Source organism: Nipponia nippon, unplaced genomic scaffold (genome assembly GCF_047370975.1).
Source record: "Nipponia nippon isolate SJK-2023a ecotype South Korea unplaced genomic scaffold, ASM4737097v1 scaffold_5, whole genome shotgun sequence".
NCBI lineage: Eukaryota > Metazoa > Chordata > Aves > Pelecaniformes > Threskiornithidae > Nipponia > Nipponia nippon.
In genome coordinates this window covers 36,559,158-36,586,328 of record NW_028262369.1, presented here as the reverse complement: position 1 = coordinate 36,586,328, position 27,171 = coordinate 36,559,158, and the positions used below count along the sequence as shown (strand labels likewise).

Sequence of the window (27,171 nt, the reverse complement as noted above, 5' to 3'; positions counted from 1 at the left end):
AACTTAAATAATCTAAGGAAAAATGACGCAAAGGAGAGCATTTAAAAAAGGAAGGTATATTATGTGGTATTCTTGCAAAAAAACCTTGCAAATGTATTATTTAAAAAATTATGCAAATTCCATAGTCTGCTACATGTGAATGTCCAGTTTTAAAGCTTATTAATGAGTTTAAAAAAATTACTTTGCAGCTGCTTTGTGTATGGATGTCAACAATCTTAAACATCTAGTTACAACCAACATTACAATAATTCCTTCCCACAGGACATATCAAGATAACATAGCTGCCCATTATCTTACTCTGGGCAGATCAGCCTGATGAATATTGGGCATTTGATTTCCTACAAGTCTGTCAGCACTTCTGGTTAGTTAGCAGATTAAAACTACTAGATAATGCATTAACTGCATGTAAGCCAAAAAAAAAAAAAAACCACCAAAAAAAAAGATAAAGGAGTTTGCTGGAGCTTCGAATGCCTAGTGCAGAAAACTGGAATACTTCCCCAAACAGCAAGTCTATAAACAAGAAAATTGTCATTTGATACATTTAGACTTTTTGAGAAGTTTATCCAATAGCTACCCATGGAAAAGTACTGAAGAAGCATCTACTGTTCCCAGCCTGGTATTTTGCTGAATTCATTTTGCTGCTTCTGGAGATCACCATCCTTTTCTAAAGAATTGTCCTGTAAAAGGGAAGGTAGTCAATGGCAACATTTCATCAACGTTGTGGGCACGTAAAGAGACTTGTGTTTCTTGGGGGGGTGTGGTCTTTTTTGTGGGAAGTAATGCTAGTATCTTTCTGCTAGCGGCAATTACACATAGCTTGGGCTACCTTAATAAAACATTCCTTCACGTACTGAAGAAGAAAAAGTTTATCCAGCATTACAGTATGACTCATTTCTAGCCAGCTGTTTTTCAGAATATGCTACCTTGTGTTTTCATTTTATTTATTGACTTCCTGTTATTTTATATTAAGGTGTATTTGTGCAGTAGTGGAATAATTTCTCTGTAATAAATAGAACTTGATATAGCAAATAATTTTGCTTCTTTTTCTGCTTGCAGGTTGCCCACAGATGTCTAAGAATTCTCTCCTTGTTGAAAATTATTGCGATATAATTTGTAGGTGTTACTATAGAAATAAGGTAACTATTTTGTTACAGAGTAAAATACCTCAAGTGAAACTGTTGTTCCCCTTGCAGATCACTCTTAACTCCATGGTATCAACACACGTTATCAACAATAAAGCAAAGTGTGTTGCTTAAATATTCTTCTATTTTAATACATTTCAGTGACCCGCTATATTACACTTTAGCTTTTAGTAAATACTTTAAATTTTAAATTGGGAAAAAATAGTCAGGACCGTTTTCTACTTGGCATTATTAATAAGTTAGAAGTATTTATAAATAGCCAGTAACACATACTAGTCAGTTTACAAATTTGTAAGGTAATATTTGCATAAGAAACAGAAGTTGTGAAGTGATACATGATAAGGATTTATTCCACAGTGTTACCAGAATCTTTAGTAAGATGAGCTAACTTGAACAGTGTGCATATTAATATCGTTAACTGCAGGCTAATATTTCTAGGAAAGAAAAATGTAGATCAGTTATCTGATGGAGGACTGCATTATGAAGAGTGGCGATACAGAAAAGCAATTAAGAGCACACAGAAATGCTATCTCTGTGGATAAATGTGGGGAGCACACTGTAGCAATAGGGATTTCGTTGGTGGAGCAGTATGTCTTGGCCTGATATTGACACAAAAACTGACAAACTGGTTAAACAGAACTACGTGATTGATTTGGGATCTAGAAACCCTTCTTGCAGAAGAAACTTGAAAAACTTAATCTCTTTAGCCCATCGATGAATCACATAAGAGCTAACTCACCTGGAATTACATAAGAGAATAATTGTAATCATAGAAATCTTCAGTTTAGCAGACAAATCTTTTAAAAGATGTACTGTTTGAAAGCTGAGCCAAGAGACATGTTTTTCATTAATAAAACAAAACCAAAACAAACAAACAAAACCCTTAGACTAACTAAGCCTTGGAAAAAATGTAGATAGATAGGCCTGTGAAGTATTCCTTGTCACCTGAAATCTTTAAATCAAGAAAGTGGATTTTTTCCAAAGGAAGTGTTCTAGCTCCACCAGAAATTATGTAGACATCACGTGATCTAATTGTCACCTGTACTGTGCAAAAGGTCAGGCTGGAGAATCACAGTGCTTTCTCCTGACCTGAAAACGTGTGATGCTATGAAACATCAAAATGGAGCAAAAAAAACCCCTTTAAAATGTTTTATAAGAATTTTAGAATATCTGCCGTAATATTCAGATAGTACCTGGTTAGAGACTGCAGTGAATGGATTTTTAAATAATTTAAGTTAACAGGCATTTTTAGCTACATTACAGGGTTTTTTTACTGTTTGCATTGCTAAATTTTGATGAATAGTCACTAGAATTGCAGTATCTCTTTTATTTTATTTACGGCTACCCAGCCCATTTCCTCTGATAAGATTCTGTTTCCTTTCTTTATTGGTTTATCAAATCTTTTAAGACTGCTATGTCCATGCTGGCTGTTCGCCTCAGGATAACTTTTTGGAAAGCAGGTTTCTATATTTGGTAGTGATCATAAACAACATCAAAAGCAAAATGACTAAAGCTAATAAGACCAAATGCTAATACAAGAAGTAGTTCTAAAATATTAGACATATTGGTGGGATAATTTGGAGATTTATCAGGACATTTCCTTCTCTTTTACATTATAAACTCTCAGTGGCAGCACTTTTTTTCTTATGTGTTGGTAAAACATGAACATGCTTTCGGACATTTATAAGTGCTAATCACAAAATAACAAAGGTAATGAACATTGTAAGACATTTAGCTGGCAACATGTAATAATCCCAGTGTCAGATAAACTCTTTTTTCCAGTATGCATATGTAGCTCTTATTAATGAAACTCAAGCTGCACTTAATTACTAGTAACAGAAAATCACTGGCGTTTACCTCCCACGTACAGAGCCACACCTTGCCCTCCAGGAAATCCAGAGAGCTTCCCAAGAACTATCCCTAGCTCTGGCCTAGATTCCAGCCTCTTTTATACCATTTTACAGTAGAAGCTTGTCAGAGCCAATCCTGCCTGGTGCACAGGGTTTGACTGAACGAAGAAATGAAAGTCATCATGAAATCTAGTCTTAAGTTAGACCTTTTATTACAGGCACTCTTTTGCTTGGTCTACATGGTTCAGCAAGTTTGGTGCTCTACCCAACATAGGCTGACGCTGAAGACTCTCTCTCTTCCCTACATTAGGAGATAGAGGACAGAATCAAAAGCACCATTTCAGTAAAAGTTATTGTACAAGATGACAAGGAAGAATTAGCTAAGATGATATTTTCTTTTGTCTATATTTCCAGTTTGATCATATTTTCCTCCTGCTTGGGAAAATACTTTATTTCCTAAGTTTGTGTAGGATTATTTATAAAACAAACAAGGTACGACATGGTTACCTTTGGCAGGAGAGGGTTAGGCTAAATGGTTCCCCTGTTCTTTTAGTTCACCACGGGAGTTTTAAACGCATCTGAAAAGGAACGACAGCATTCATTCTGATATCAGGATTGTCTCCATCAGCTGACAATGCATCGGGTCATGGCCTCTGCAATTCAACTTTGGATGTAAATGTGTAGTACTAGTGCCAGTATGGGATTCAGGAGATCTGTCCTGTCCTCAGTTTCCTTCTTCACAAATACTTCATGGTAACCTCTGATAAGTCCCTTTGTGCCTTGTTCTTCTACAAAATTAGTGTGAAAGCATTTTTGCCTTATACAGATAAATACGTATAACATATTCTAGAAAGAAGAACAAGGGCCCAGCAAATCTCATAGGGAGTTCTCTCCTGGGAAGCAGAGTCACTGAAAAGGAGCTGGAGACTAATAGACCATAATCGCTACTTCTCTGACAGGGTGACTAGAATCGGGAATCTAATTTTTGATCGCCCAAGCACGTAAATATTGAGAAAGAATAGAGAAGTTTATGCTTCCTCTGTATCTGGCACTGATGCAAGGCAAATTGGAATGTCGTACATGGAGTTTGTGTCCTAAATTCGGAGAGAGTCATGAAAAATTAAAGGGATTTCATAGAATAGACATGAGATATGATTAAAGGATTAGGATACTCTCCTTCTAATGTGGGGCTCAAGGAGTTCCACCTATTTAGCTTATCAAAGAGAAAGTTAACAGGGGCCCTTTACATACCTTTCTATGTAGTAGATATCCATTTAAAAATACATGGCTTAGCTCTAGCAGACGAAGATCCAAGACCTGCAATCTTGATTTATAGTTACCCATAATTAACCATTGAGAGGGTTACCAAGAATTATGGTAACTTTTCTGTTGATATTTATATCAAGATGTGATGTTTCCCCCTTAAAATGATACTATCTAATTCAGACAGGAACTAGTTCAGGGAAATCTGCTCTCCATTATACAGGAAGTCAGACTAGAAGATCACACAGGTCACTTCAGGCTTTCTAATCTGTTAATTAAATAGTTTATATAAATTCAGTTTAATTGGTTCTGTGATTATTAATAAACAGTATTTTTAATGTTTCATGTTTGACTGCAGCCTCACCTAATCGCAAGTATTTCTTACTCTATGTGGGTGGTGGGACTTTGTCATCCTACCAGCACCTCCACCTTCATCCCTAAGGGTTGCATCATTATCTTGTTACACAACCTGCAGGGTTGATACTGTTGATATGATGCCAACCACAGAATCGTTGAGAGATGGAGTGATGGCGTTGCTGGAGATCCCAACAAAACTGCTGTAGATCCTGCACATAAGTTATTTATCAAGACCAAATTCTGTTGTACTTTTTAAAAACTTAACTAGAATATACTGCTCAGATGATTGTAGTCTCTTTACAGGTCTCTGTTGAGGATTTTTAGCCCGTCGTTCTAGATTTTTTTACAACTAAATGTATAATTTTGCAGGCCTTCATCCAGGCTGAGACTGATATTTAAAATTTTGTTCTCACTTGTTCATTCAGCTGTATTTTGTTTGGTAGTCCTGGGAACAGACTGCCACCCTGACAAGGATGAACCGCATCCATTGGCCATGCTGTTGTTTCTCTGGGCACCCCTCCAGCTTTGCATGGAGAGCAGCCTGTCCTTAACACCATCTCATGAGGAAGCAGTCCATCTTTTCAGGGACACAATGGTTTGCTTTCCTTTGGGCTCAAGATCTTTCATTCCATTATGCCTGTTGGCAGAAATTAAATAAGCTAATTTTGTTGTTTCAGGTGAGATGTCAGTCTGGTGCCCTCACCTACTGGATGTATTTCTAGGTATTATCCTGCCTTAGGAAGAGGCAGGCACTCCACAACTCTCTGCAGTGCAAAACTCTTTGAAAAGTGCTGTCCCCTTCATGTTTGCATTCATAAATTGTTTCCATTTTTCTCATTTCAAAAAGCAAGCTGCAGCAGATAACCCTCTTCACTCATTTTGTTGCCCCACATTTGGTGCCAGTTAATCTCCTGTTAGCTTCATGAACCGTCTGGCCTTTAAATACTTCTTACATTTCCAAGAATTTTTAACAGTCACTACCTAAAACTTTAATGCTACTGGATGTTCCATTCTATTCTCAAACCAAGCTTCCACCTGCTGTGATTTGGAAAAGACATTACATATGTATAGTGCCAGCAGAGGACTGTGTGACAGAAACCAAACTATGTACTTAGGGTGAAAAGCATTTCAATGAGTTTTAAGAAAAGCTTTGTTAGTAGGTAAAGGCTTAGCATGAAGCCAGAATAATCTTGTGGCTAATAATATATTAAAGTCAGAAAAATTGTTTAGGAGCAGAACTTGCTATAGTATACCGGAGGGGAACCCACAGAAGGAAGGAAATGAACGGTTTGAGTCTGTTAATAGTAAATACTCTTTATCCCTCCACCCATAGACGTACATCTTATTTGTACCACTACTACATACCCTAGACCAAACCTGAGAACCATAATACTTCAGGGAGCTAAACATAGAAAACTCCCATGACAGAATTAGCTTCTGGGACGGAGCTGGGTAATGAGCAATAAATAATACCAGAAGACTATACGCTTAATAAAAAGGATTAAAAACAAGCAAAACCCCTGCCCATTAGCTGAGAAAGCTGTAGATTTTGTGCACGAAACAAAAGATGGTCCAATTGTAAAGGATAGCCATACACAGGCCTAATCACTGTTGCACAGGCAAATGTAGTTCTATATTTCCTCACTTTTGAATGCTTTATTTTACAGTATTAGAGCTCTTCAGTTGTTTCTTTTTATAGAGTATGCTCACACATCCATATACAAGACTTACTGGCATCCTTTTCAGTATTAAGCCATCTGGGACACGGTGCTATGGGAGTTTGGAGTAAAAGGAATCCAAATATCTGTTCTGGTAAAAGTGCTTTCTTTTCAAGAGTTGTTTTTTGAATCATCCTAAAGAAAAAAAAAAAAAAAACACGAACTGGAGTTACAGTGAAGTCAGTTGGGGCATCTAATACCTGCAATGGAGGGAAATGGCTGAGCTGCATGGAAAGCCAGTCATTTGGCAGAGTCTGGGGCATCTGAAGTGACAACCTCCTTCTGGGAGTATTCAAAACAGAAAATTCAGAGCAATAACAGATACAAAATTGTATCAGCAATGAAAGAAATCGCATGGGTTTTTTCTTTAAGAACAAAAACTTGAGTTCTAATAGAGAATATTGGGAAAAAGCGTCTACGTGTGAAGTATTTTAAAGGCTTATGCCTTTGAATGTATTAGGTTCAATTTCCAAGGCTGTTGAGAATTTGCCAGTTGCATCATTTTCAGTTGTAATTATGAGAGATTACTGTCAGAAAAGCTGACTTTCATTTTTGAAGCCCAGTCCTAAGAAGATACAGGAAAACCAGGACACACCCTCAGTATTTCTGATCATCCTTTAACAGTTTCTTCTGATGGAGTAATAGTGGTAATATAATAGCTTTGCTAGAGAGCTTTTGAAAACTGGTCTCTCAAGCTTAGAAAATCTGTGTGAAGAAAGTAATAGTTATCATTCAAACTTGACGCCAGACTAATTATTACTTCAAACACAACAAGAACACAGCATCAACAGGATTTTTTTTTTTTTTCATCTCTTTGGTACACTGTAGTAGCCACACCTACATCCTCTTAGAAGAAACATATTCTCTTCTCCTGAATACTTTGCACAAATACATATTAATTTGTGCAGTGCATTCATAAATCTGTCCAGAGTGTAGCTCTTCTAGTTTTTTACTCAGTTGATCTTATTGTCACGCTCCATGCAATGCTACATTTAAATTACACTAGACTTACTTCAGATGCTGCTAGCCCTTGAAATTTCCTTTGCTTAGGGAAGATACCGTGTTTGTGGTATACGTGGTGAGGGCCATGAAGCTGCTCAGTTTCACTTTGCCTTTACCACATGGGTTTAACTAATCTAATCAAGTTGGTTGCGCTCGGTAGCGTTATGTTTAAGAGTGTCACTTGATCCCACAAAGTGCTGAGCTCATATACCCAGGAAAGACAGGGACCATGAAATAAAGCTTGGTTTCTTATCTGCAGTACTGTGTTTCACCTTTATTGCCCTGTCTGTCTAGCTGACAGTCGTTTTAGTTGGACTACCAAGCGAAGCCCACAAACTCAAGGAGCATTATTATATGATATTCAAAGCAGCCAAACCACATGCTTCATTCCTCATTTCTTAGACTGATTGTATACATGCTGATTGTTAAAAACGAGGGCACTGGAAACCAATGGAATTTAGCATTAAAGAAATACTGCGTTTTATTGAAAAAAATATTGAAACCGTAAGTTCTCTGTTCCTGCAGGATCCTGAGCAATGAATGCTCACTCTCTCAAAAAAACCACAGAACCCCAACTGTATATTTTGACATACAATATAGATCTGACTTGCAAAAAGCACAGGTTTTGAAATTTCCCTATAGTTTTCCAGTAGAGGCACAGGCTTCCTTAAGAAATGTAAGGTATGGAAAATATGTATGAACTTGTATTTTGTAGTCATATTTGTGGCTTTCTTAAAGGTTGTCCATAGATCTCTCTACACCCAGGGACTGAAAATCATTGCTGGGTAGTACACAGACATATTAGCATACGGTAAACATATTTCTTTTAAAGGGGCTTTTCTGAAAAGGTTTGTAATTTTTTTCTTGATATGACCTGCAATGGACTGGTGGTGCAGATCCCATATGAAATACAATTTGAAATTAATGAGGAGGCCTTAGTTAGGGTACACACTCCTATGGAACATTTTCCTGAAACACCTACCATTATTTGGAGTTCGGTTTATTTCAAAGAGTCTGTTGTGAAACATTTTGGTGACCAATAATGAAGCACAGAGGGGGACTTTTTCTTAAAGAGCTAAAATAGGACTATGAGGAGCTGTGTGTTTGTGGGGCAGATGAACTCACCCATCAAGAGCGTAACAACTTCTCCTCTACATTACGCACATTATCATACAGTGACTTGATACTGTGTCTTACTATACAATCCCGGGAATGGGAGAAGCATAAGGAGGCATCCAAAGAAAAGAGAGGGACTAGTCCTGCTGTTAGCAGAAGAATGGTACCTCTGTTCTTTTAATTTCTTCTTTGCTGTCTGGTGCCAGTACCAAACCAAGACCTGCAGAGATGATGTTCTTGAGTTCCCTCATCTTGGCTTTCCCACGTTGGTTTTTCACAGCATTTAGCAGGCAGAGTGCACCCAGGATGTGGTCTTAGTCCTGGAGGGAGATCTTGAATCTCCCTGGAGAAGAAAAGGTTCTTTCTACCCACACTGCTCATCTTCCTCAGTGCTAACAACACAAGGTAGGGCTGAGGAGATACAGCTTTCAGTCTTTATTCTGCCAGGGACAGGCTTTGAAAGAATATCTTCAATGACTGAGACGTAAACAAAAATACCTCTAAAGGCGGGGATATCACTTCTTCCTGATTTGGGCACTGAAAGTAAAGCCATGAAGAGCAAGAGAGACAGTGTTCACCAAGAGGAGGCTCATCTCTGCCCAGGTCCTGCGTGGTCCTGCCTCAGAGGGGTTCTTCTGTCAAAGAAACTGCCCACACGTGGCCTCTCTGACGTCTGTCCTAACAGGCGCCCTGGCAGCGCCAGGGACAAGGCTGTGGTCAAGCCAAGGATGTGAAACTCTCGCTGGGGACATTTCCACCGTGTCGGGACGACACTACCATCCTCGAAGCGCGGTTTGTGTCATAGACCATGAAAAGTTCAGCTTTTATCCTCCAGGTTCTATGGGTGATGCCCGTGTCTTTGAAGTTCTGTTCCCACTGAAGATGAAGGCAAATTCCCACTGATATTAATGGGGTTAGGATGTGTCCTTGTCTCTATTTTTGCTGTTGTTCCCTTTGTTGCAGTAGACCTATTCTTTTATTAAAGCTTTTGCCTGGGGGAAAAAGAAAAGCCACGTTACTAAATAGATTATGAAATATTTACATTTGTGAAGCCAACCCCTTGTGCCTAGCTCCTCCTCTGATATTAAGATGACACTTTTTATAGAGCTACAGCTTCTATGCTGCCATTATTCCTCTGTGGGATCCAAGACCGGCAGGTGACAGAACAGCAGGCCACCATGAGCCAAGTGACAGTAAGTAATATCTAGGAATGCTTGCTGATTTTGATTCAGTGCGGTGAGAAACAACTATATTAATCCAGTGGTGGTTTGTTTAGTGCTGGAGAGCAAAGTAGGAGCAGAAGGGAAACCAAAGAAAATATAAAACTGGGGAGGTTTCTAAACTAAGCTTGATTTTTACCTGAGAATAAAAGGCCATATCTGGTAGAGATATCTGTAATAACAATCCCAAGAGCAAAGCGTTAAAGGCATCAGTTTGCTTATCACTATTTAAGTTCTGTTTATGTTCTTTTGTATTTGTATTTACTTTTTTGCCTGCAGTTCCCTCAATGCCACAAGAATGAATGAAGCTACCTTTAGTGTCACGATCCGTAATGAAATGATCTGCAGTTACTCTTGTGAACGTTTTGCATCTCTTGTTTTCAGTGTATTTTTGTGTTGGCTTTCAACCTTAATAGTGGCTTCCTTCTTTTAAAAAAATTGGTTTAGCGTGTTGTTCAAATATGTGTGGTTCAAACTGTTTAGCTTAGCTTGTGAATTTCTCCCTCCTACTTTTACATATTTAATGCTTTTGACTTTGCCTTGCCCCGCCTCTTGTAGGGTTGGTAACAGATGGGTAGCAACTTTCTCTCCGGGTGTTGGCTTGTTGGTTTGGTTTTTTTTAATACTTGGCTAAGTCACTTCAGTCTATGCCTCTCATTTTTATCTCTCTGTGGCATAGCCTACGGAGGCTATATCTGTAAAATGGGTAAATGTTAAATAACTATCATAGTAAATGAAACAGCCTGTTAACTGGATTTCTGCACAGTTAACTCCTAATGGTTTTCTGTCACCAGACTCAAGGTTTCTGACCTCTCCCTGGTGTCGCCCATCCTAATGGCCCTCCTGCTCTTCCCTTGCTTTCCCTCTTGCTCACCTTCAGTTGTCTGGTTCCTTCTTCTCCATTTCTCCTGCCAGCTCTCTTTGCTCCCATTCCTCTGGTTCTTCACGTCTTCTGGCAGTAGAGAGGAGAGCAGGTTGGTGGGCGGCTGGGAACACAACTGTACTAATTGTCCCTATTTGCTGTGCAGCATTTCTTCCATGGTCTTTCCTTCCAAAATGTCCCATGCAAAATTGTCTGTTCCCTCATTCTCACCTTGACTTTCACGAAAGAAGTATTTGGAGTAGTTAGAAAGCAACAGAGGAAAAGATGCAGATTTCCTTTGCGCAACACCTAGGATTTACGAGGTCGGTATGCGAAATTGAGTAGCTTTCAGAGCGGGGAAGGAAACAGTTCCTGAAATGTGTACTGAGCTGGGCATTTTTAATCCTCAACATGAAGTGGTGGACAGTGGTGCTGAGCATACTCGTACCAGTGCAAAAATACATTTTTAAAACTGCACTATAGCAAGAGAAATACTGATTTTTGGCTGGCAGAATCTTAGCCCCAAAAGGAAACCTGAAAAAAAACAGACACAAAAAAGCCTTGAAGCTAAATACTCTCACACACTTTAGAAAGTCAGAAGGAACAAAAAGAAAACACTTGATGATATGGCTTTTAGTGACCTTTTGGAAGGTTTTGGAATGTAATGGGGAAACTGTGTACTGCTGCAATGTGACATGCTTATTTGCAGGCATTAATACATATGAAGACAGATTTTTGGGTTATTGTATTATGATGCACAACTGTGTGGCTAATTTGCGTGCAAAATTTCTATGATTAATAGATGAGGCAATGCTAGTACAAGTGTACTACGGTGAACCACTTGTAGCAATCGCCAGCACTCCAGCAGGCAACATTAATTACTATGCTCTGCTCCAGTAAAGCTTTGAATATTTGAATATCAGTTTGCAGTTCCCAAGCTGCGAAGTGATCAAAGGAGGGGAAGAATGTTCCTTACTTTTATCCCTCTTGCAGGAGAATCAGAATAGTCACCAGGTACCTTGTGTAGAAATGTCAAACTCACTCAACTGAAAAAAAATAAAATCAAGAGGATTTACTAAAATGACTTGAGTAAAAGTGTAACACAACTGTTTATAGAAGGCAAGAAGATATATTTTTTCAGGTCCTCATGTTTTGTATCTAACAGTTTGAGTAAACTGAACATATCAAATATGCATAGAATAGCATACTCTTAATACTGGGATAAATCAGTTAAACACCATAAAGATAAGCATACCATGGGCCTGCATTAAAAAATTGTATTATGAGCTACCTCCTGTCTGAGGCCAAGATCTGAAAGCGCTACAACTGATTTCTGAGTTCATGTGCAGCTTCTTTTACTGCATTCATGCCAAGTTCATATGGATTATGAGAAAATTCAGCAGATTAGGCCTTTAATCTGGTATCTCCAATCTAAACAGAAAAGTGTCAGATATGGCTAAGCCTCTCAGGGTATCAGGGTATCTAGAAAACACTGATATTGATATCCTAGCTTGAAATTTCAGATCAGGCTCTCTGCCTTGTACTATGAAGAATTTATTCCCTGCTACAATTTTTTTTCCACACTTTGCCTAACATAAATTTCTATTTATCTCCATTCTCTTTGTTAAATTCCTGTTTTTAAGAAAACTCTTGTGAAATTGAAGAGGTGCCTCATATTCTTGCATCACATTCTGAGCACAGTTAGGCTTTGGCTTACACCGAGCTTTTGGAAGATGCTGCCAGCGCTACTCTGTCTCCCGAGCGTTTTACCCACGGCATAGGCAGCTCACACCTTCTGAAGCAATTACTATACTGAGTACCCAGTGATGTATTTTTCCCAGAAACTGAAAATAAAGGTATAAAAGAGATCCACACAATAATTTATGGGCGTTAACATATGGGTGTAAGTTTCTCTGGGGATAATTACGTGACTACGCTAATAACGCCAAGGATGCTTTGATACATTAAAACAAATTCTCTTGAGCATTTCATTACTGTCGGGAGTCAGCAGTGTATATATTTAAACAGGAGAGAGAGATGAGAGAGGCCCATATGTCTTCACAAAAATAACCCTCTCCCTTCACGCTGCGGGCAAGCTGAGGAAGCCCTGTTTGACACAGGCGCTTACATTGGATGCGTTTACTGGAAACTGCCCATTTTGAGAGCAGAAAACTACACAAAGTGTGCCGAGAGGGGAGCAGCGTCTGTGGTTTGCAAGGATAGCTGGAAGAATGGGCATTACCGACAGCGAAATGGTCAAACCTCCTGGGCTTCGCAGGACTTCTGTACTTTTTTAAAAAGTGCGATCCAGCACACTTTGAAGCAGACTTTGCTGTGGTTCAGAAATACACCCGCGAACCTCTGTGACAAGTCCAAGTGCTGGGCTAAGTTAGCATGCCTTGAGGAAGGGAAAGTTCCCCGCTCAGTCAGAGAAATGTCTCCCAAAGCTTCCCTTGGCGTGCTGGCAGACAGCTGGCACGGAGCCCAGAAATTCTCCGATACGTTGCTCATCACTCCCATCGTGAGGGCTCAGTATATCTTCAGTCGTCGTGGAGACACCAGAAGCAATCCCACCATAAAGGCTGCCCTCTGAAGTGGCCTGGGGCTGCAGTGCCTGTGCCTGTTTTCCAGTATTGCAATTGCCCAGCTGGAATTAAACTTCACACAGTTTAAGTTTTTGTGCCTTCAAATATGTATCTCTTTTGAGCTTTTTCTTCTAGTGAGGCTAATGTCTAATCCTTTGACCTCTTGCATTAAGTCTGTGTAAAACTGCCCTCTTCCAACACAGCAAACCACTACCCGAACGATTCACAATTACCAGTGTTGTAGAAGCATCTGTGGGGATAGAGGGGTTTACAGGCAAGCCATCAGGGCATTTTTTGGAGCAGTGAGAGGCAGACAGAGCTGTGCCCTTGCTCTGGGATGGCGGTGGCCGTGGCGAGGGCGGGAGGTGTCCCGGCGGGTGAGCGAGCGGCAGGCGTGTATTTCAAGAGGCCGGATTTGCATTTCCTGCCCCTTGCGAGCTTGTCGGGCGTGCTGGGACTGAGTCTCGGCTTGTGGAAATGATTAGAAGGCAATTTATGCCAAACAACGATCCCTACTGTTGTGTTTGTTACAAACTTGGCTGCAGTAATGTTTAGAGGATTAATAATGTCTGCTTTTGGCCTCTCCTACTCCCTTGGCAAACAATTTTAATGTATAATACATGTTCTCATTTAGTCTAACTAGAACAGAGCCCAAGGGTCAGAATAGCCATACCTGCATGCTGAGGAGAAGAGACTCTGGGTTTCCAGATGAGAGACCAGCTTTCTCCCCTCTCCGTGCCAGGGTCCAAGACTTCTGCCCTTTTGCAGGATCAGCTTTGCCGGCCAGGTCCCCCTGAAATCGCCGAGGGGGCCGCGCCAGGTGTCCCCTTCCGCAGGAGGAGGTCTGTCCAGTCAAAAGGGTGGCAGTGGGCAGCAAAGGCAGCACAGAGTCACTGGGACAGGCAGATATTTGTTGAGCATTTGGCATTTTTGAAAAAGAACAGCACATTTGCGAACTAAAAACTCTATGAATATATACATAACACATGCAAAAATAAATATTTCACACCAACGATTGATCACTGTGCATGCTGTGAGGGCGTGTGAGTTTGAGTAAGTGGCGTATGGTCTTGCCTTTGCACAGGGAGCCTGAGAGTTACAAACCCTTTAAGAACCTGTATGGTTTATCTTGTTGGTTACCAGCCTCTTTCAGGAAACAAAGAGTCTGCCCATGTTTCATAATGTGTGCAGCAGAAATACCGGGATATGCAAATATGGAAGTTACACAACGAAAGCAAAACTGAATTAAAACTGTTTACAGTCAAAAAATGAGAGAACCAGAACTGCAGCCTTTTTATTGCTACACCACTGAAATGAGTGTGTGCACCACCTGGCTATTTAGGTGCTTGTAACGTTGTATGGTACAGCTGTTTCTCTCCATCTTCCCACTGCTGTTTATGCCTCATCAGTAACAGCTAAAATGGAGGCTACCAGTCTTGGCTATAATGAAAGAGGAATGTTATAAGTAGTCTTGTGAAGCTTTATGACAGCTATCAACTGATCAAATAATTAAGAATCACAATCAGCACTTAAAGTCAAGTGATGGACGGTTGACTTTTAGCCTGGGGAGCAGGGCTGTGGCAACACTGTTGTGACAGCAGGTGGATGGAGACTCTCTGCTATTGAGCTGTGACCCCAGTGCTGTGGGGCTGAGTGTCTACAATAAGAAATGCAGGTTGTGCCATAGGTGCCCACTACCAGCAGCCTCTCCAGTGAAGGATTGCTCGCCATTCCTGTACACTCAGGTCATGCGTGGGCAAGACATAAGAGTTTGGACAGGTTGGGTTACTGTCCGCCATGAAGAGGTGGACAAGAGAAATTAATTTTATCTTGGCTTATCTGAGTGATGCCCGACCATCCCACTGCTCAGCCTTCTGTGTCGCTGGCAATTTTCACTGCCACAGAGAGGTGTTGCTTGACAACAGCTAGTAAAACAATGAAAAGTAGACATGTAAAACAATTTGACAAGCATCAGAGAAAAAACAGTATCAAGCAAGTTATTTATCAGATGCTCTTTGGTCATATGCAGGGAAAAGAAAATGCCCTGTTTTGTGCAGAATATCTAAACTATCTACATTATTTTCACTGAGCTCTGAGACTCGGGTTTGCCTTCAGTCCAGATCGACCATATATAAAATCCATTCCTGGACAATTCTCTTCATTAAGCAGGCCAGATACATTATTTTTATTTCTTCAGGAAGCATGCACAAATGTTTTCTGAAATTCATTTGTCTGGTACTTTGTTGTTTGGTTGATTTTTCAGGGTGAAAAGGGAAGGAAATCTTCGACAACTTCTTGTGGTTGTGGGGCATTTCTTTATATCTACTTCCTTTTAAGACACTGTTGTGGAGAATCAGCGGTATGGACTATGAACACAGCAAAACAGAATTATTAGCAGGACAGCCAGCTCTTCAGACTGGAGTTTATATTAGCAATTCAGAAAAAAAAAATACATGTGAGATATAACCTATAGATATATTTAGGAACATATTAAATACAGATACACTTTTGAAATCTGAACCCAAGAGTGTATCAGGATTTTGCAAATTCGCTTTGTCTTTATAGCAAGTCCATGGAAACTTCAGGTCCTAAGCCTGAGACTGGAGGTGTTGAAAATTAACAGCCACATTTGCTGTAGTGTGAAAATGTAGGTGAAATAACATCTTCCTTCAAATATTTTCTTCTCTTTTCTTTTTAATTCTTTTTCCTAATTGTCTCCATTTTTCCTTTGGCAGCTATAAAACATTGTAACCAACCACAAATAACTATAAAGATGGAAGAGGGAGACTGTAAACAGGCCATTTTTGCTCTTAATTTATTTTGCTTATTCATATTTTGGACGTGTTTATTTGTTTATAAGGTTGCTGTACGTGAATAAAAGCACTAGAAAAACTCCCAAGCCATTGGTTACAAATGATTTAAAGCTCATTTCTTCTCTAAAAATTAATAATGTAAAAATGAAGCCTTCCTGTCCACAGATCTACTCGTCTCCCTGTCTGTATCCAATTATGTCAGCTCTTTAAGAGATTCACCCCAAGCTGAGCAGAAATGCTGTGACTGATCTCAACAGCACCTGGAACACGGGGCGATTTTGAAGCATTTTGGGGTACTTTTCTCTTGCTAGCTGCCCAGCCCCGACAACCCAGCTAACGAGACAGGTTTCTGTGGTTCCTCCCATCCTGTGGCCAGCATCCCTCACAAGTTCCCCTGGGGCCGCCTGCGCGCGGTTGCTCACAGCGGTGGGCTTCGGTGCAGCCTTGAGCAGCAGCGTCTCGGCCGAGGAGAGAGCAGAGCGGGACTCAGCACACGCAGAGCCTGCTGGTCCAGCACCCAGAGAAAAACAGCTGTAATTTACCTGCAAACCGTCGGCTTTTATAGCTAACAAGGTGAAGGTCTAACACATCTGGCGACTCACAGGGCCATTTTTCAGAGTGAAAATATAATTTAAGGGAGACATTTCCTACGCTTTCTATGTAACGAGGGGCTGTGCTGTTTGGGAGGAATGGTTCATTATATCAATGTGGAAGCATCAGTGCAACGTTCATAGTGGATTATCAAATGTCTGAAGGCTTTGTAGATGTGTTCGTTCTGCGTACAGATGAACCCACCGCTTCTCCAAGCTTGCTCAGCAGCGCGGTTTAAGTCTCCGATGCAGGTCCACTGATCTTCGTCTTCCCTGGAAACAGCCCATTTGGAATGATCATTAATGGAATAAAAGGTGGAATTCAATGGCGTCCCTATTTGGTGTATGTTGTAGACATGGTAGTTGAGAGAGCAATTTGAGGGAAGTTTTTGGCCGGAATGCTGCCAGGATTCAGCCAACAAATCAGTCTTCAGTTCCTGAGCCACCCAGGCCACGTAGATATCTGTGGAAAAACACAGGGGGTGGGAAATCAGTTTTTCACGTTCCTTCATTAAAGAAGGGACTGAAAAGCATCCCCTAAACTGGGCTTATTTCATTCCAATGCATAAAGTGGGGCAGAAGAGATTTTGCCCCCTCCCCTTATTTTGGCTTTTGTTTCAGAAGTTCATTTCTACGTTTCCTTCTTCTCCTGGAAAACCTGTTACAAACAATCAGCAGGAAAAAAAGGAAAGGAAAAAAAAATTCAAGCCTTCTTCATAACAAAAAAGCGCAGCTGATTCAAACCCCATTTTTGTTCTTTCTTGTTACCCTTGAATAGCAGGAAATAACTTTTCTGAAAATCCCGTTATTGAACATCTTAAGAAGGTGTTTGAAGGACCAGACAGCTTTTTGTTTTGTGGGGCTGAGAGAATATTATGACAGGACACCTTTCCCTGCCCTCTGTTACATTTATTTCTGAAGCTGAACTTCTTTTTTCCCCTCAAAGAAAATACCAATTGTCAAAGAATACATTAATCGCTTATTACTTGCTTGAGAAAGTGTGACAGATAGAGCAACAGGTTCCCTTACCATCTATGTACAAGTGTGACTTCGCAAAGTGGAGAAAGGTTTCCCCTTGAGCTGACTGGAGTTTGGAGAGGTGGCGCAAGGGGACCGAGGGCAGCTTGGACCCTGCGCAGAGCTTCTGCAGATTTGGGAGGTCAGCTTGGAAGATGTTAGGGATGGAACAGCTGTAGACTCCTGGATTATAACTCAGCATCTGTTGGTCTGAGAAAAACCCAAAGAAGTGAACACATGCAGAATTAAAATGGGTTAAAGCGAAGGAATGAAGAGAGTAACGTTCTGCCTTGGAAAGGAAACCTAAATCCTCCTTAATCTTCACAGCCTATCTCCTGGAGGAGTTCAGTGTCAAAGTATCTTATTTGAGCAACCAAAACCACGTTTAATTGCTCTGTATTCTGACTGGCCCTGCAGCCCGTGGACTGGTTGGGCGAGTATGCTCGGGTTTTTCCACTTACGCCTCATTATTCCTAGCAGAACTGTTAACTGGTGGTCTCGGTCCACTGCCACCTCCATCCATGCTCATCTTCAAGCCTGTAAGCACACAGCGCTCACACGGCAGAGTAAATTCAAGCCTGTCCATATTTACAGGAGTAGTTTCCAGTCACAGTTGCCAAGCCAAATGCAAACAGAAGAGCTGCCAAAGGGTCTAGTTTGGTTTTAGGGAGAACAGAGCTTGACTTTCAGCGTCTGGATTGAATTAGCAGAAGGAAATTACTTTTCTGTACAGTGCGCAGCTTAACTGCAGAAGTCCTTGCCACGGATACGCTAAAGAGCAAGGGAACAAATGGGCTCATTAGATGAGTTCATGGAAGACCAGTCCATCAGGAACTTTCCAGTCTTTCCGGCTCAGGAAATCCCTGAACCACAGATTACCAGAAGCTGGGAGGATGGAGCAGGAAAAGCATTACTGTCAGCCTCTCATTTTCTTGTCCTCTTTCCCTAAACACAGGCATAGATGCACTTCCGCGAACAGCAGCCTGGTTTAGATAGCTCTGGGGGGTGGCCAGCCTGGCCATTTGCGCAGCTTATGTGGTTCATTAATATCATTTGAGGCTTGTAACTGAGAAAAGAGTGAAAAAGAGTGTGAAAAGTGTTAAGGAACATACCAGTATGATTTCTTATAATGCCTTTTGATAGTCCCTTTTCAGTTGCCAGTACCAGATATCACCATCAGATTGTTCTGAATCTTATGGGTATAGATTTCTTTTTTTTTTTTAATTTTTCGTATCGGTATTTTATCTGGCAAAAGGTACCTGGGCAAATTCTGGGTGATATTTATTCCATACTTCATATTTCTGACGTGTCAAGGCTACTACTCCAGCTCAAGCAGCGGTTGCCTTACATTTTTAGAACTGCAGATGATTGCAGCTGAGCAAGCTATTACTGTTAAAAATTATTAACCTTATATTTCCAAAGCATTTTGTATGCATGGACTGAGTTTACCCTTGATATGCACTTGTGAATATTATTATCCCAATAGTCCCCATGGGGAGATGGAGACAGAGTAGAAGAGTGAATTTCCCACATTCTCACAGGAAATGGTTGGATAAACGTAACTGAAGCCAAGGCGGCTGTTTCCAGGCCCCACTTGGTTTCCCAATTGGACAATGAAGGATGAGAACAAGCAATTTTTGAGGCAAAGCCTCAAGGAAAGCAGTCAGAGAGGTGCAGCAGGGAAAAGGCTTTCTTAGGGAGAAGCTTTTCATACCTATTTCTGTGAACTGGTCATATTTGAAGGTTATACAGATGGCTGTCTGTCCGTAGGACTCCCCAGTAGCTGGATACCCATAACCGTCCTCAGGGATGGGAGGGAACAGGGGCACACTGTGAATCACCCAGAAGCCTTGTGATTTGTCCAAGAGCAGAAATCCTGGCCAAGAGAAGTTATTGCAAATGAATTAAGGGGGGAAGAGCTCTGAGATGATACAGCTGTGTCCTACTTTGGATTTGCTGCTGCAGACACCACACTTCAGTGTGTTAATGTCTACAGTGAACTGGCTCTAGAGTAGATTAATGGATTATAGGGGACACTAATATTGTATTAAAATGGCATTAATTCTCTCCTGCATAGCCTATCTCACACTGTCACCACTTTTCTGTTGAAAAAAATATCTTTTCAAAACCTTTTTCTATGCTCAGATGTTACCTTCAAAAAATCTGATGATTTAGTGGCTGTGACCCTCTCTCCACTGCACATTTTCCTTCCCTTCATACATTCACTGCACAAGGGGAAACAGACTCCGTCAACACCGTGTCTCCTTCCCCAGACCAAATTCTCCTCCACGGGGAAGCAGCAGAGAGATGGTCTGCGCCTCCCCCTGCAGCAGGGTGCTCCAGGGAGGAGCACGGCTCCCGCGCCATCCCCGTTGCTGCAGCCTGGAAATCCAGCCCTGCACAATGTCTTCATCCCAGAGTCAGGCTGGGCAAACCCCATCTGCTTCCTCAAGGGAATATTTAGACCTCCACTGAAGTTTACACTTATTTGAAGTCTTGCTTTACCTCAGCTACACACTTTAGCACTTCCATGATCTTGGCAGCAGTTTCTTGCCCCAGAGAGGCAGAGTTTAGAGGGGTTTATATTTAGGGTGCCTTTCCCTTCACACCTTGTACCGCTGTTGCCATTGTGCTCAGGACGATGTGGTCTGTACTCGCTGAAAGGAGCTATATGAGTTTCAACTCTTGAACACCAAGGGTCCATGAGCCCTAAGAGTTCTTCAACACAGCACAGGCATAGCAAAGCCAGAACAGAAGCTGCAGCGTATATAACTATACAGCAAACCACACCCCGTGCAAATCATTCTCCAGTTTTGCTTTAGGCAGGAATTTTAGATATGCAGATAGACAAACAGATAAGTACATGCTATCCACAACTTTAGAAATGATAAAATAGTAGCTTGGGACTCTCCCTGTACCTTTGGTATGTCCTCTTTTCCACCCGTCGGAGTCTGACTCGGGGACCTCATCGTTGTATATCGCATATACAATGCTGTTCCTCTGCAGGAAAACATACATTTCTGAAACATGGCATTCAGTAAAAGGAAGGCATTTAAGCGAACATCTTCTGCTGGGAACAGAAGAAAGAATTCAGGACTTCTCTGTGTGAACATCACGAGCCTAATCCTTCCCCTCATTCAGCTGACAGAGTCTCTGCAGAAGTTACAGTAAAATAAATCTGAAGACTCAGCATTAGGGTCCCAGTTAGTATAAAGTGGGGGTTCTCTCAGTCGTTGCAGTAGGCCTTCCTCAAGAGGTCGAATATGCTCACTAAGATAATTTACACGGGTTTATTGGGCACGCACTTGCAAAGAAGTCCGTCCGCCCCCCCCCCCCCTCTTTTTTTTGTGCCTCTCTGTGATGCAGTGAAAATGTTTGCTGAGGAAAAATAGACATGACGAGTGCTCTTATGAAGGACAAGCAATTAATGCTTTTTTGCAAAATATTTGCATATGGCCGCACCTTATTCCCCTTGAATAGAGAACTTCAAAGGAGTTGGGACACGTTTCTCCTCCCACTGTACTTTGAGTTTATAAACAGTTTATTACAATTACGGCGAGACCTGGAATAGGGCAGTTGATTGGATTGCCAGTATTTGACTGACTTCCGGGAATCTCTTTTACATATAAATTAATGACACCCTACCACTAACCCCCAGCAGAAATGCAAAGACGCACCCAGGCTCCCAAGAATACTCTGCAGATGGTAAAAAAATAACTATAGGCAGATCTCGTGGTATTTTATAATCGTGTCACACAAATATAAATGAGGTGTCTGACTGTGGGGGGAAAATAAAAGGCCTAACAAGCAGCATATTGCTGCTAAAGCAGTCCCAGTGATTTCAGGGAGGAGAGCAAAACCCAGATTTGATTTGAGACAGAGTGTGAAACACATGCACGTGGGAGGGCTTAGGATGAGTGTCTGTAACGGTCACCACTGGTCCTAGTCCGGTCTGAGTTCACAGCTTCAGACGTTGCTCAACATGAACTGCAGAGAAGAAGCCAAAGGGACTATGTACCAACGCTCGTTTTTTGATGGACAATACTTTAAGGGTGTGAAAGGCTTGACTAGAAATTAGAAGTTCGAGGATAACTTATAATTGTAGCCAAAACTGCACATAATCTGCCCAGCTCTCAAGACACTCCCCTTTATGTGTTTTAGTAGATCTAGTTGGTCAGGTCCGGCCATACCTCGACAAGCTTATTTTGGTTGGTTTAATTTCATTTGCATGTAATATCAAGTAAGCGTACTAACAAAATGATAGTTAAATGTCACTTGCCTTGGATTCATACATCTCGTACAGCTGCTTCAGTGTTTGTCCCAGAGCACCCTGTGTCATGTTGATGAGGTATTTGCCCAGCTGCCACTGCGGAGCCAGGGCGTCCATGTACATGTATTCCAGCCCCAGCGTGGGAATCTCTCCTTTGGCGTGTTTCGGCAGCTTGTAAAGGGCAAACCTGCAACAGTGAAGAGCAATTGTTTTTTTACAACCGTCCCGTTTAAATGTGTAAATCAATATTTCCTCCCCCCCCGAGGATTTAAGAGAAGGGTGACTCGGGGCATGCCTACGCCGGAGGGGGCCCAGCGCTGCCCACCCGCGGTGTGGATGTCTCAGCCTCGAGGAGGTGACCGGGCGTGGGGACCAGCAGCAGTTTGGCAGCACAGTACCTGCTGCGGACAAATTTGCTCTGCTTCTTAGCAAGCAAGGGAGGCTGATTCGGCACCGAACTCCTGTTGCTGTGGCCAGGCTGCTGTTGATACCCCAAAAGAATTTGATGCAGCCCTGGTTTGGAGTCCTGTTTAGCCACCAAATCCTTATTGCTCCTGGTTCTGGTAGAGAACCTCAAGTCCCAAACTCAGTCTGACATTCTCACAGTCAACCTGGACACCTCTTACCAATACATTTTTATATTATATAAATATAACTTTATATGAAATAGATAAAATTATTTATTACAATTATAAAAATGCAGAATGTTCTATTTATACATATTAAAACCACAACATAAGCATAAAGCCATGTGATAATGTTGTTCCAGTCTTACTTTTCATAACAGACTCGCACTCTGCTGAACTGTTGCAGACTGGATATTGCAAACCATTAGCCAGAAACACAAATCTTTTCAAAATTGCAGAGTACTCAATATTGTCAGTAAATGGCTCCATTCATATTAATGTCCCTGACGAAGTAAACAGGTTTTCCCAGTGCACACGTCCATGGGATTAATTGCAATATAATTAATTGAGCCACTTTGTTTGAGTGCTGTACTTGAGTCATTTGTTATTTATGTCAATAGTGAGAACTGAGTGGCATTATTTTCAATCCTATACTATTCACCAAAAATGCAGCCTGACTGTGCTTAACCCTTCAAGTACGTCAGGAGGAGCGAGCCTTGCCCAGCTGATTTACAGTCTCGAGTTGGTCAAAAAAGGCATCTCCGACAGCAGGTAAGAAGTGGCAGGAAAGCATTTTGCCAGAGGAATATTTAATCTGTGGGAAACGTACACGTACTGGCAGAAGAGAAACACACACCCCTGGTGATCCTGGTAATCCACCTGCCTTGCCACGGAGTGAGTGATGTTCCTTAAATATCTCTGGAGAAATTGTTGCTGATGACAGATGACAGCGAAGAGGAGGAGGTGGTTTATACAGCAAGGCTGTATAAAGAGAGCTGTCCATGTATGGAGTCACAACAATCCCTTTATTTGAAATGAAGATTTGGAAAGGAGAGGGGTAGCACCCGTTACCGTAGTACGAGCTGATCCAGGAATTAGTGTACAGAGCCTTTCCAAACGGCTTTGAAATGTATTGGAAGATTTATGCTCTTGGGGTGTTCACAGCCTTGCATCTGATAAATAGGCGTTAGCAGGTACGCTTACGGAAATGCTAGTAGTTGAGCTATCAGTAAATTGCTTGCCAATTCCCAGTGGATACATGTTTTGGCCCTTTCCAGAAAGCCAGCTGAGTGTACTAGCAATTAAAGTTGCATAAAAGTCTTCACTGCTTTGTGCACAGGAAGTTTCTCAAGAGCTTAGGCATTTGTGGGAGCAGACCGAAAGTTATTTTCCTGAGAACCAAGGAAAAGCAAATCCGCTTATACCCGATCAGCACTGTCACGTTGTTTGCTTGTGACTGAACACAAAGTTACTACAAATAATCACATCTTTACTTGTCCCCCCCCAAAAAAAAACCCCAAACAACGTGCATCCGTGGCTTCAGTCCTTGACTCAATACACCTCAGAAAGCAGAGTTTTGGCTTTTATGTGCATGAAAAGCTTCCCACAGAATACAGCGAGTTTGGATGAATGAAGGGAAGACTTTCTGCCCTCCTTAGAGAGCCGATCCTGGTGCCCTTTGCTCTGGTAGCCCCTGCGCGAGGTGCAGTGAAGACGGCGGGACAAGCTCCCGAGTGGAATGAAAACACGCCGGGGGACTTTTGCCAGCCCAGGCCCCGCGTGTGGGTGGGAACTGCAGGCACGGCTGGGAGCACAGGTGGGATCGGGTCAGGGAAGGCAAGGGATTCCTCCGGTTTTGTGGCAAATGAAAGGGTGTGTGCACACTAATAATGAGTAATTCTGGAATATTGCAGGATGAAACCACTGAATAGTAGGAACTCACATAAAGCTCTTGCTAACTGAATCTAAAACCTGCAGTGCTGTGTTTGTTTGAGAGGGTGTCAACATCTTTTGGTTAAGAGGAAGCTCTTCTCAGCAGTTTCAGTTCTGCTTCTCCTATCATCAGCTTCATAGCAACCAAATCCAGAATCAGGCAGAAGTTGACTATTTCTTGTCAATAAACTAGGATGACCCCCACAGACAGATAGGCAAGTTTCTCTTTCATTTGATCATGGCGCATTGGAAAGGAAATCCCTCATGTCCTCCCTGCTAAACTTGGCAGAAGGGAGCATGGTTCTACCTGTGCAGGCCCCCCCGCTCCCACCTGGAATGGGTCCCGCGTCACTGGGGTTCACACACATGGCGGCACAGGTGAACTACTCCTAGTCACAGCTTTCAAAGAATTTCTCAGAGAATTTGCATACAAAAATTGTGTTCGTTTAAGAAATGGATGGTAAATGTTTTCTTGTTTTGGGGTTTTTTTTATTTGTTTGGGGTTTGGTCTGTTTGTTTTGTTTTGTTTTGTTTTAGCTTTAGCTTTAGCACACGCAGACACATTCTGCAAGGAATAATTGCAGTTTGTGGAGAAATGAAATTTCTCGTACCTTTAAGCTGCACCAACTAAGAGTCTGATTCCTGAAAAACTCCCATTATCCAGAAGGGCCCTGGCAAGGGTGACAAGTCACAGGGACGGAGCGGACTCTCATACGTTTGATGCTAGGCCAACAGAGAGCAAAGCTGGCTTTATGCCCCTGCTTGAGCAGCCTGCCCGCAGGGTGAGGAGCCCTGCCTTCCCTGCAGTGAGCTGTGTGCAAGGGAAGGGACGTGCAAGAATAGCACCTATGTCTTTATCACTTGTATCCAAACTAATCATTGCTCCCTGAGAAAGAAACTTTTCTTTTTAAATCAGTTTCTCTTTTACGATATTTATTTCTGAGAAGCTTCGGTGCTCTTTTTTAAGAGCCCTTTTTTCACTTTTTAAACCTGGGTTGGATGTCATTATACTTTGCGTCTTTCATCTTCAAAGCGCATTAATCCAATTAATCATTTAATACCCAAACGTGGGCTCACTGCTGGCAGTGGGATGGTCCCAGCTCTAACGTGCCGGTGGCTTGGGTGGCGGGAGCAACCTCGGCCCCTCAGTCACAAGGCGCTTTCCCACCCCACCGCCCCCACCCCACGCCTCTCCCCATCCCTCCCGGGGGCTGCTCAGCCTCTGCTCCCCCTCAGCAACGGCAGCGAGGGGACAAGTCCCACCACGCTGCTGTTTGGGTAGGAGCGACGAGGCTAAGGGCGAGATACGGCCGTTTTCCCCGCTCGGCTCAGTTCCCTCAGCCAGATGAGCCACGTGCTGGAGCCCTGGCCCGGGCCAGGCGCCCCTGGGGCTGCCGCCGGTGAGTGCAGCCTTGGCGCCCCAACACAGGTTACGCTCCCTTTGATGATGAGACATGAACGCTGTGTAAACCGGTGATTATTTTGCAGTTAGTCATAATGCAGCAGGGTGTTTGGTTCAGGGAAATGAAATCATATTTCAATAACTTATCCTAGGTTTTCCAAATGCAAAATTCAGCTACTACTCACAGGCAAACAGGATTAAAACAGTGATTGCTACGCATTACTTCTCAGCGATCCACCTACTTCACGTGGTTTACTCTCAAGGGTTATTTACTCACCCAGCGTTTCTCCCCTGCGCGGTATTTACTTACCAATCGACTGGCTCCCCATCTTCATTCCTGCAGGAGATCTCAGCTGCCCACAGGGGCGCGGAGGAGAGAAGCAATAGCGAAAGCAAAGCAGGGTGACACCGTGCAGATCCCGCAGGCATTTTGGTTTCTCGGCTGCACAGGGCGAGCACTGAGTAGGTTCTAAAAGCAGAAGTTGCGTTGCGTTAGCTGTCAGCTCCTGCTGTACGCGGCAGTAAGCGCACCCCGGGCGGCTGCCCAGCCTGGGAAGTGGGGCTCCGGCGGCAGGGACAGCTGGTGGCGGCGGGGCCAGGGCTCCCGGGAGCCGCTGGAAATTGCTCCGGATTTCTTTGGGCAGCAAAACAGCAAAATGACAGTTGTCAACTTACGTTTTTGAGAAAACTTACCTTTGTATTTTAGGAGGTAGTATTTTGACTATTTAAAATATTCAAGGTATTCTGCTTTAAAAAAAAAAAAAAAAAAAAAAGCTGCAGATACCAAAACCCTTTTTGATTTCTTTTTAGTGCTGCATGACTGAAGTATGCATTTTTTACAGCTCCCTGAAAAAACCTCGGTGTTCAGACAAGCAAAACAAAATCATTTCCATCTCACTGCTCCATCCAGCCCGTGTAGCCAGCACAGCCTTTGCACCCTTCCTGCGAAGAGGGTTTCTGGTGAAGCGCTGAGCCCTGCCTGGTTCTGGCTCCGGCAGTGGGGGCCTTCATTTCCCACTGGGGATTGAGCCCGCGGGGACTGACAATCGGAGAAAACACTCTGATCGCTGAGCCACAGCAATTGACTTACAATCAGTTAATATTTTTTTTTTTTTAAATTATCTTTCAAGTGCATTAGCATTTCTCTTAGGAGCAAACGTGTCTGAATTGAGCAATTTTACATCTAATAATCTTTAGCAACTCACACATAAAAAGCTTCAATTTATATTTTGGTGTGTAAAATAGTCTTTCTCCTCATTGTGCTTACATTGAAAGGTGCCGATTTACATTAAAAGATGGTGATACCAAGTACGGGATATTTCACCCTCAGGGAAAGTCCAGTGGAACAAGCTCTGGATGTTTTAGCATAACAGAAATCCTCACAACCTTCACAGTATTTTGTCTCTTTTCTAGTATAGCCTCTCCAGCACCGTAACAGACGTGTAAATCGGGGGTGCTTGACAGAAGCAGGATAACGCTGAATAGGGCTTAGCGCAAACAAAACCAATGATCCCAGAAAGCCAGGATTTTGGAGGTGTGGATCAAAACCTGAATTTTGCTGCTCAGACTTGCTCCTGATCCCTTTTGTGGGAGATCAGAACTGTAACACAGTTGTGAGGAAATGC

At 42.2% G+C, this 27,171-nt stretch overlaps 1 protein-coding gene across 1 annotated transcript; it reads right to left on the bottom strand.

The window, feature by feature from the left end:
• Positions 1-423: 423 nt before the first annotated feature.
• On the bottom strand, positions 424-26,108 carry DNASE2B (deoxyribonuclease 2 beta). Its single transcript, XM_009468223.2, has 12 exons — positions 25,857-26,108; positions 21,815-21,992; positions 20,454-20,535; positions 19,250-19,411; positions 17,548-17,745; positions 13,789-16,981; positions 11,507-11,576; positions 10,543-11,064; positions 8,616-9,440; positions 6,344-6,465; positions 3,500-3,570; positions 424-677 (listed from the first exon to the last, which is right to left on the bottom strand). Exons 1-6 carry the CDS (start codon positions 25,973-25,975, stop codon positions 16,626-16,628), a joined length of 1,095 nt encoding a protein of 364 aa, XP_009466498.1. The 5' UTR covers positions 25,976-26,108; the 3' UTR covers positions 424-677; positions 3,500-3,570; positions 6,344-6,465; positions 8,616-9,440; positions 10,543-11,064; positions 11,507-11,576; positions 13,789-16,625.
• Positions 26,109-27,171: the final 1,063 nt, after the last annotated feature.

Excerpts from the sequence above, each read along its gene's own strand:
- DNASE2B (XM_009468223.2), bottom strand. The coding sequence starts at position 25,975 with ATGCCTGCGGGATCTGCACGGTGTCACCCTGCTTTGCTTTCGCTATTG. Across the intron at positions 20,536-21,814 it reads ACGAGATGTATGAATCCAAG|AGGAACAGCATTGTATATGC; the intron begins GCAAGTGACATT and ends GTTTTCCTGCAG. Across the intron at positions 16,982-17,547 it reads GTCACACTTGTACATAGATG|ATATCTACGTGGCCTGGGTG; the intron begins GTAAGGGAACCT and ends GTTTTTCCACAG.